Source organism: Syngnathus floridae, unplaced genomic scaffold, assembly GCF_059516105.1.
Source record: "Syngnathus floridae isolate MCC-2025c unplaced genomic scaffold, RoL_Sflo_1.0 HiC_scaffold_35, whole genome shotgun sequence".
NCBI classification, from domain to species: Eukaryota; Metazoa; Chordata; class Actinopteri; order Syngnathiformes; family Syngnathidae; genus Syngnathus; species Syngnathus floridae.
The window spans coordinates 471403-481647 of record NW_028284064.1 but is presented as its reverse complement, the minus strand read 5'-3'; the positions used below and the strand labels follow the sequence as shown (position 1 = coordinate 481647).

At 44.6% G+C, this 10245-nt stretch overlaps 1 protein-coding gene across 1 annotated transcript; it reads left to right on the top strand.

Moving 5' to 3' along the window:
• The first annotated feature begins 258 nt into the window (after positions 1 to 258).
• On the top strand, positions 259 to 6073 carry LOC148378587 (janus kinase and microtubule-interacting protein 3-like). Its single transcript, XM_088367772.1, has 7 exons — positions 259 to 342; positions 556 to 618; positions 705 to 803; positions 897 to 1130; positions 1251 to 1356; positions 1397 to 1403; positions 6067 to 6073. The coding sequence occupies exons 1-7, from the start codon at positions 274 to 276 to the stop codon at positions 6071 to 6073; spliced, it is 585 nt and encodes a 194-aa protein (XP_088223898.1). The 5' UTR covers positions 259 to 273.
• Positions 6074 to 10245: the final 4172 nt, after the last annotated feature.

Below are 10245 nucleotides of genomic sequence, written 5' to 3'. Positions count from 1 at the left end.
GTGCTGTGTTGCATTGGTGTGTGCATGAAGAGGCGGAGCTTCGCTACCGCCAGCTGACGCAAGAATATCAAGCGCTGCAACGAGCCTACGCTCTGCTAGCCCAGACCAGCGAAAGGGGACTACGACGCCGAGAAGGAGATCAAGGTGGCGCCCCTTCCCGCAACCCCCGGCCGGGTCGCAGCCTCCCCGTTCTCACCCAGCCTCGGGTGTTCTCTGGTCTGAAAGGAGGAGGAGGAGCCTCCCTCCTCCTCCTTTCAGACCAGAGAAAAGCTGATGGTAGAAATGGGTCACTATCAAAGCAGAGTAGCAGATCTGGAGTCAGCGCTGAAGCAACAAGGACAGGTAAGCTCATCAATGAGCACACCTTTTTCTCAGACAAAATAGCTACATTCTTCAGTCACTCATCCGTCTGGCATTACTGGACCAACCCCCCCCCCCCCGAACGTGGCTGGGAAAATGCGGAGAAAAGCAAATGTCATTTTCCAGTCAACCAAAGAATTTGTGGATGAAAATGACACAACATTCCAAAGCTGTCCACGCGTTTGTCTCTTCTAGAATGTCAAGTGGGTGGAGGAGAAGCAGCTGCTGCGTCAGAGCAATCAGCAGTTGGCCGAAAAGGTGACGGAAAGAAAGGCGCTGGGCGGAGTCGCTTGGCGTCACACCTGTCGGGAAGCCCCGCAGATGAGGTCTGACTGTCTTTTCAGGTCAGGCGGATGGAGGCGGAAGAAGTGCGTCTGAAAGAGCACATCCAGGATATCCGAGACCAAAACGAACTGCTTGAGTTCCGCATCCTGGAGCTGGAGGTGGGAAGACTCGCACAAGCGTGTTGAGGCCAGAGATGTGACGGACGGACGGACGGACGGACGGACGGACGGATGCATGCCTCTGCCTTTCAGGAGAGGGAGTGGCGCTCCCCCGTCTTGAAGTTTCTGCAAGTCCGTTTCCCAGACGGCCTCAGCCCTTTGCAGATCTACTGCGAGGCCGAGGGCGTGAGCGTACGTAAGGCGTCCCTCGCAACCCTAACCTTAACCCGAGGTCCCAGAACACCTTACATTGCTCCTTGCGCCTTTCCCCCGGACATCGTCATCAGTGATCTGATGAAGAAGCTGGACATCCTGGGCTATAACGCCGTAAGTGTATGTCGAACTCCTTATGTTCGCACTCCACGAGACTCGGCGGCTCAAATGTGACTTTTGGAAGGCTTTGCGCTGAAAGAAGCTTGTTGACGCTGTGCCTTTGGGCTCTTGCAGAATCTCACCAACGAGGAGCAGGTGGTCGTGATTCACGCCAGGACCCTTCTCACCCTAGCCGAGAAGGTAACGCGCACGTCCACGCACGCTCTCGCATTCTGCTTATGTGACAGCAGCCTTTCCTCAGTGGTTAGAATACATCAAAGTGACCAAGTCAACACTTCAACAGAAGATGTTGGACATTGAAAGTGAGAAGGTAGACAGACACGCGACATCAGCCAAGGGGAACTCCGGCAATGTGCCCCAACAATTCTGACCTTGAGCTGTGCTAGGATATGTTCTGCAAGCAGAAGGGCTACCTAGATGAAGAGTTGGACTTCAGGAAGTGTTCCATGGACCAGGCTCATAAGGTAAGCCGCCCTCAAATCTCCCGCCGGACCACTGATGGACGAGGATTGCGGCCCAGAGGATCCTGGAGCTGGAGGCCATGTTGTACGAGGCGCTACCGCAGCGGGACTGCCCCGCCACGGACGGCGAAAAAGCCAGCCACGCTGGCGTGAATGACGTGCTGACGGCGGATCAGAGAGAAGAGCTTAGGAGCGCCGTGGACCAATGGAAGCGAGCCCTGATGTGCGAGTTGAGGGAGCGCGACGCTTGCATCCTCCAAGAGAGAATGGATCTGCTGCACAGCGCGCAACAGGTAAGGGCCCAAAGCCAGCCCGGCACTTACTTGCACGCTTACTGGCTTTTGAATGCCACTTTCCATTTGTCCGTCCTAGAGGAACAAAGAGCTGAAAGAATTCATCGAAGCTCAGAAGAGACAAATCAAACAATTGGAGGAGAAGTTTCTGTTTCTCTTTCTATTCTTCTCCTTGGCCTTCATTCTGTGGCCCTAACACCAGCTGGTGAGTGAGCTCCAGCGGCACCGCACTCGACACCTCCGATACACTGCCAGCCGGTCTCAGACGTTGGCAGACGCTCCGATGCCAACGTATACCCCCCGCCACGGTGACAGAGGCACCGCGTCACACCGGCGCTCATCCAATCAGAAGGCAGGAAAAGCAAATTCACATGCAGGGCACTTTTGAACCAGAAGAGAGCGCCACAAAAAACGGTTGTTGCCCCAAACGCGCACTAAAAAGGGTCAGAATAACAAGAGTCCCACTGGCCAGCCGGGGCCACCCGTCCAGCTGTTTCTTCAGGGGGGAAAAAAATTGGAGTCACCGGTGAGTACATTTTGCATTTAGCTCTGCTTTTCTGCTTCTGTCTTCAAGTGTGTGGCATCCTGCGATCAAAGAGTCAGCCAACCCCAAAGCGGTTGACCTCAACGTCCCACCACCATGCCTACCAGAGCAGGTGACGTGATGCTTTGGACATCCTTCCGTCTCAGATGCCCAAAAGTACTCTTTGCCACATCTGCGGCAATACGGTGTCTTTTCAAAGGTGCAAATAAATCCAGCGTGGGCGGAACACGCACGTCTTCGGTTTTTCCCGCTTTGTTTGTGTGACAGCTGTTGTGAAAATTTTATACAAATAAAGTTGTATAGTACAGGTTTGGCCAAGCCGCAACTCCCGAACCGCATGCGGCTCTTTTATGTTCATATCAACATTTGTGTGTGTGTGTGTGTGTGTGTGGGGGGGGGGGGGGGGGGGGGGGGGGGGGGGTTGTGCGTGTTGGCTTCACTTGAGTTCAATTTGGTATTTTGGTCAAAAGCGCATGTGGTGAAATTCCACAAAGTAGGATGGGCAAACACATTTCTTTAAACTATGAGTGTCAATTGGGCTCTCGAAATGGCAGGGAAAAGATGCACAGCAAAACGAAAATACGTAGATGAACACAGGACGTTTTAATCAGAGTGGGAAAGTTTCTATTTTTTGTTGAACGTGATGGCAAACCATTCTGCCTGATATGTCAGACCTCAGCGCATTTCAAAGATTCAAATCTTCAGCGCCATGCACTTCAGCTCACTCCATGCTAACATTGATCAGGCGTCGAACCCGCATCATCATGCTTAAGAGGTGGCCATGCTAACCAGTGCGCCATTATGTCAACGCATAATAACTAAGTCTACTGGTCAAAACAGCGGTTACTATATGACGTCGCTACGTCGTGGTCACGTGACGCAGACAAGACGTCAATGGACGTGGGCAGAGTTAACTTGTTTAAAAGGGAGTAGGCAGAAGAAATATTTAATTTATTTAAATCTATTTTGAGTGCACACCATTATGCCAATGCATAACAACTGTAAATCTACTAAACAAAACAGCGGTTGCTATATGACATCTGCCACGTCGTGGTCACGTGACATACGTGACGTCGATGGGCGTAACTTTCGCCGGAATTCAAATCCGCGGGGAGAGTTAACTTGTTTAAAAGAGAGTGGGCAGAAGAATTATTTAATTTATTTAAATCTATTTGGTGTGTGCGCCATTATGTCAATGCATAACAACTGTAAGTCTACTAAACAAAACAGCGGTTGCTATTTGACGTCTGCCACGTCGTGGTCACGTGACGCGGACGTGACGTCGACGCCTACTTTACATCCCACCGATCACAGGACTCCTCGGCTGCATAACCGTGCCCCCTTCCCAACCAATCGGATTTGCTATACGCGAAAACGACGCCAATGGAAAGAGCTTCCGCCCAAATTTAAATCCGTGGGCGTGGCTCGCAGCAGGAAGTAGGAAAATGGCGGCGATGTTGACAAAGACACAGCGGATGGTAACATACGACTAACAAGAGAAATATTTTTATTTTCTGCTTGCAACTGGACCGTCCAGAGCGTACACGGTAAGTACAACTCATCGTTTTTAAAAAGAAGTACTTTTGTTGCCCTGAAAAGCGAGTGAGCGTGGCGTTTGTGGGGGACGTCGAATTTCGACGATTCTTTCTGGTCAACGGTTGTAAATGATTGTGTTGATTAAAAAAGAAAACTTGATGTAACTCTACTTTTAACTGCCGTTTCAGATAGATTTGGAATTGCATCACATCCAATTTTGCCTAGAGCGTACACGGTAAGTAACACTCGTTGTGTTTAAGGAGATTTACGTTTGTAATAGCAGAAGTGTAGCCGCGTTGCGTTGTACGTGTGAATGTTGGTCCGGGCGAAATGTTAATGTTTAATTTCATTCCTTTAGGTTCCACGGTGTTTGTTGGCTGCAAGTTTTCCACTGCAAGAAGAGGCTCATATCATTGACCAGGAGCGAGCTACAATGGTGAGTAGCCATAACATTTATGTTAAACACTTCCTATTTCATGTCTAACAGTACTTGATTTAACAAATAACCATAAATAAATACAGTGTGGGCACTGAAGTTAACATATGTGATTATACTGCCTAATCTGTCACCGAGTAGATTGTTGCAAAGTAATATAAGATCCAAAGTTGTAATTCAGAATAGTTTTCAAAAGAAGGCCATTAGAATTATATACAAGTCTGATTACCCCGAACAAGCTATTAATTAAATCACAAATTCTTCAATTCAAAGATTTGGTAGATTATCAGACAAATAATGTCTAACAGTAATTGATTTAACACATCACGATAAGTAGATTGAGTGTGGGCACTCTCAAGTTAACATATGTGATTATACTGCCTAATCTGTTACAGAGTATGTTGTTGCCAAGTAATGTAGAATAGATCCAAAGTAGTAATCCAGAATAGTTTTGAAGAGGCCATTAGAATGATAAACAAATCTGATTACCTTGAACATAATAACAAGCTAAGTGTTTAATATGTCCTATGAAGTCAAAATTGGGCACCATCATGTGGTGAAATTTGGAATTGCATCACATCCAATTTTGCCTGGGAACAAACAGATTACATAAATCTTAGTTTTGAATAAGCCACTCCTTCTCAAACAAGTAAACTCTGCCCATTTTGCGCAGTAGATGTTCTGTTAATATCTAGTATTTATACAAAGTCATAATTTAAATTGCTTTCAACCTTCATTCATCGGTTCAACCAACATTACTCGCTCTTATTACCAACTTGTATTGATTTAACTAAGCGTTTAATACTTCCTATCAGGTCTCAAATCGAGATTTGGCAAAATACAATTTCAGCAAATCCAATTTTGCCAGGGAACAAAAATAGATTAAATAAACTAAATAAGTCCTCTTCCCATTAAATAAATCAGAAAAGTCTGTCTTGTAACCAGTCCTCTTCAAACAAGTAAAGTCTGCCCATTTTGTGCCGTAGATTTTGTGTCTATGCCTAGTATTTAAACAAAATCATAATTTAAACGACTTCTTTCCTTCATTCACTTTGGAAATTTGGAATTGCAGCAAATCGAATTTTGGCAGGGAACAAAAATAGATCAATTAAACTAAATAAGTCTTCTTCCCATTAAATAAATTAAAAAAGTCTGTCTTGTAACCAGTCCTTTTCAAACAAGTAAAGTCTGCCCATTTTGTGCCGTCGATTTTGTGTTAATGCCTAGTATTTATACAAAATCATAATTTAAAGGACTTCATTCCTTCATTCACTTTGGAAATTTGGAATTGCAGCACATCAAATTTTGCCTGGGAAGAAAAGTAGATTAAATAAATTTAATAAGTCTTACTACTTCCCATTAAATAAATTAAATACGTCTTACTTGTTCCCACTCCTTTTCAAAACAGTAGTTTAAAACGAGGGCCCTTCACTCAATCTTTAACCCCAACCCCGCACGTTGTGTTGTATCTGTGAATGTTGGTTGTGGCCAAATGATAGTTTTCTTTCATTCGTTTAGGTTCCAAGAAAACTTGATGTAACTCTACTTTTAACTGCCGTTTCAGATAAGCGGGTATTACGTCGCAGTCATGTGCCGTGGATATGACGTAATTGCCCGAACCTCCGCCAAAATTCAAATCTGTTGGCGCGATGGCCGTGAGCCACTGAGCAGCGACGATTATCAACAGAAATATCTTTATTTTCTGCTTGCAACTGGACCGTCTAGAGCGTACACGGTAAGTAACACTCATTGTGTTTAAGGAGATTTACGTTTGTAATAGCAGAAGTGTAGCCGCGTTGCGTTGTACGTGTGAAAATTGGTCGAGGCGAAATGTTAATGTTTAATTTCATTCCTTTAGGTTCCACGGTGTTTGTTGGCTGCAAGTTTTCCACTGCAAGAAGAGGCTCGTATCATTGACCAGGAGCGAGCTACAATGGTGAGTAGCCATAACATTTATGTTAAACACTTCCTATTTCATGTCTAACAGTACTTGATTTAACAAATAACCATAAATAAATACAGTGTGGGCACTGAAGTTAACATATGTGATTATACTGCCTAATCTGTCACGGAGTAGATTGTTGCAAAGTAATATAAGATCCAAAGTTGTAATTCAGAATAGTTTTCAAAAGAAGGCCATTAGAATTATATACAAGTCTGATTACCCTTAACATAACAACAAGCTATTAATTAAATCACAAATTCTTCAATTCAAAGATTTGGTAGATTATCAGACAAATAATGTCTAACAGTAATTGATTTAACACATCACGATAAGTAGATTGAGTGTGGGCACTCTCAAGTTAACAGATATGATTATACTGCCTAATCTGTTACAGAGTATGTTGTTGCCAAGTAATGTAGAATAGATCCAAAGTAGTAATCCAGAATAGTTTTGAAGAGGCCATTAGAATAATAAACAAATCTGATTACCTTGAACATAATAACAAGCTAAGTGTTTAATATGTCCTATGAAGTCAAAATTGGGCACCATCATGTGGTGAAATTTGGAATTGCATCACATCCAATTTTGCCTGGGAACAAACAGATTAAATAAATCTTAGTTTTGAATAAGCCACTCCTTCTCAAACAAGTAAACTCTGCCCATTTCGCGCAGTAGATGTTCTGTTAATATCTAGTATTTATACAAAGTCATAATTTAAATTGCTTTCAACCTTCATTCATCGGTTCAACCAACATTACTCGCTCTTATTACCAACTTGTATTGATTTAACTAAGCGTTTAATACTTCCTATCAGGTCTCAAGGCAAGATTTGGCAAAATACAATTTCAGCAAATCCAATTTTGCCAGGGAACAAAAATAGATTAAATAAACTAAATAAGTCTTCTTCCCATTAAATAAATCAGAAAAGTCTGTCTTGTAACCAGTCCTCTTCAAACAAGTAAAGTCTGCCCATTTTGTGCCGTAGATTTTGTGTCTATGCCTAGTATTTAAACAAAATCATAATTTAAACGACTTCTTTCCTTCATTCACTTTGGAAATTTGGAATTGCAGCAAATCGAATTTTGGCAGGGAACAAAAATAGATCAATTAAACTAAATAAGTCTTCTTCCCATTAAATAAATTAAAAAAGTCTGTCTTGTAACCAGTCCTTTTCAAACAAGTAAAGTCTGCCCATTTTGTGCCGTCGATTTTGTGTTAATGCCTAGTATTTATACAAAATCATAATTTAAAGGACTTCATTCCTTCATTCACTTTGGAAATTTGGAATTGCAGCACATCAAATTTTGCCTGGGAAGAAAAGTAGATTAAATAAATTTAATAAGTCTTACTACTTCCCATTAAATAAATTAAATACGTCTTACTTGTTCCCACTCCTTTACAAAAAAGTAGTTTAAAACGAGGTCCCTTCACTCAACCTTTAACCCTATTTATTCACCTTCTAGGCTAAGTGTTAAAGGCTAAGTGTTAAAGGCTAAGTGTTAAAGGCTAAGTGTTAGAGGCTAAGTGCCAGAGGCTAGGCGCCAGAGGCGAGTTTTTGTGGGCTGAAGTTTTAGTGGGGTTAGTGTGAATACAATCCAAAAGAATACAACAGAATACAATACAATAGAATATAATACATAGATTAAATTCAATAGCTCTTACTACTTCCCATTAAATAAATTAAATACGTCTTACTTGTTCCCAATCCTTTTCAAAAAAGTAGTTTAAAACGAGGGCCCTTCACTCAACCTTTAACCTCAACCCCGCACGTCACATTGTGTTGTATCTGTGAATGTTGGTTGTGGCCAAATGATAGTTTTCTTTCATTCGTTTAGGTTCCACGGTGTTTGTTGGCTATGTTTTCCACTGTCAGAAGGATGAAAATACAAAGTACAACGCTTGGACGTGGGCGAAGACGTCACCGGTGAGTCCTTCCTTCCTATTTATTTACCTTCTAGATGCTAGAGGCTAAGTGTTAGAGGCTAAGTGTTAGAGGCTAAGTGTTAAACACAATACGAACAACACAACGATACTGCACTGAACAACACGATACCGCACTGAGAAACACGATACCGCACTGAACAACACGATACCGCACTGAACAACACCATGCCGCACTGAACACCATGCCACACTGAACAACACCATCCCGCACTGAACAACACCATGCCGCACTAAACAACACCATGCCGCACTGAACAACACCATGCCTCACTGAACGACACCATGCCGCACTGAAAGACACCATGCCGCACTGAACGACACCATGCCGCACTGAAAGACACCATCCCGCACTGAACACCATGCCGCACTGAACAACACCATCCTGCACTGAACAACACCATCCCGCACTGAACAACACCATGCCGCACTGAACAACATTATGCCGCACTGAACATTATGCCGCACTGAACAACACCATGCCGCACTGAACAACACCATGCCGCACTGAACAACATTATGCCGCACTGAACAACACCATGCCGCACTGAACAACACCATGCCGCACTGAACAACACCATGCCGCACTGAACAACATTATGCCGCACTGAACAACACCATGCCGCACTGAACAACACCATCCTGCACTGAACAACACCATTCCGCATTGAACACCATGCCGCACTGAACAACACCATCCCGCACTGAACAACACCATCCCGCACTGAACAACACCATGCCGCACTGAACAACATTATGCCGCACTGAACAACATTATGCCGCACTGAACAACACCATGCCGCACTGAACAACACCATGCCGCACTGAACAACACCATGCCGCACTGAACAACATTATAACGCACTGAACAACACCATCCCGCACTGAACAACACCATGCCGCACTAAACAACATTATGCCGCACTGAACAACATTATGCCGAAATGAACAACACCATGCCGCACTGAACAACACCATGCCGCACTGAACAACACCATCCTGCACTGAACAAAACCATCCCGCACTGAACAACACCATCCTGCACTGAACAACACCATCCCGCACTGAACAACACCATGCCGCACTGAACAACATTATGGCGCACTGAACAACATTATGCCGCACTGAACAACACCATGCCGCACTGAACAACACCATGCCGCACTGAACAACACCATGCCGCAATGAACAACACCATCCCGCACTGAACAACACCATGCCGCACTGAGCAACACCATGCCGCACTGAACAACACCATCCTGCACTGAACAACACCATGCCGCACTGAACAACACCATTCCGCACTGAACAACACCATGCCGCACTGAACAACATTACGCTGCACTGAACAACACCATGCCGCACTGAACAACACCATGCCGCACTGAACAACACCATGCCGCATTGAACAACACCATGCCGCATTGAACAACACCATGCCGCACTGAACAACACCATCCTGCACTGAACAACACCATGCCGCATTGAACAACACCATGCCGCACTGAACAACACCATCCTGCACTGAACAACACCATCCCGCACTGAACAACACCATCCCGCATTGAACAACACCATCCTGCACTGAACAACACCATGCCGCACTGAACAACACCATGCCGCACTGAAGAACACCATGCCGCACTGAAGAACACCATGCCGCACTGAACAACACCATCCTGCACTGAACAACACCATCCCGCACTGAACAACACCATGCCGCATTGAACAACACCATCCTGCACTGAACAACACCATCCTGCACTGAACAACACCATGCCGCACTGAACAACATTATGCCGCACTGAAAAACACCATGCCGCACTGAACAACACCATCCCGCACTGAACAACACCATGCCGCATTGAACAACACCATGCCGCACTGAACAACACCATGCTGCACTGAACAACATTATGCTGCACTGAACAACACGATCCTGCATTGAACAAC

What these genes read in the sequence shown, in the direction of transcription:
- LOC148378587 (XM_088367772.1), top strand. Translation starts at nt 274, where the DNA reads ATGGTAGAAATGGGTCACTATCAAAGCAGAGTAGCAGATCTGGAGTCA. An exon ending in TCCGCATCCTGGAGCTGGAG is followed by an intron (nt 804 to 896) that starts GTGGGAAGACTC and finishes TCTGCCTTTCAG; the next exon opens with GAGAGGGAGTGGCGCTCCCC. An exon ending in ACATCCTGGGCTATAACGCC is followed by an intron (nt 1,131 to 1,250) that starts GTAAGTGTATGT and finishes GGGCTCTTGCAG; the next exon opens with AATCTCACCAACGAGGAGCA.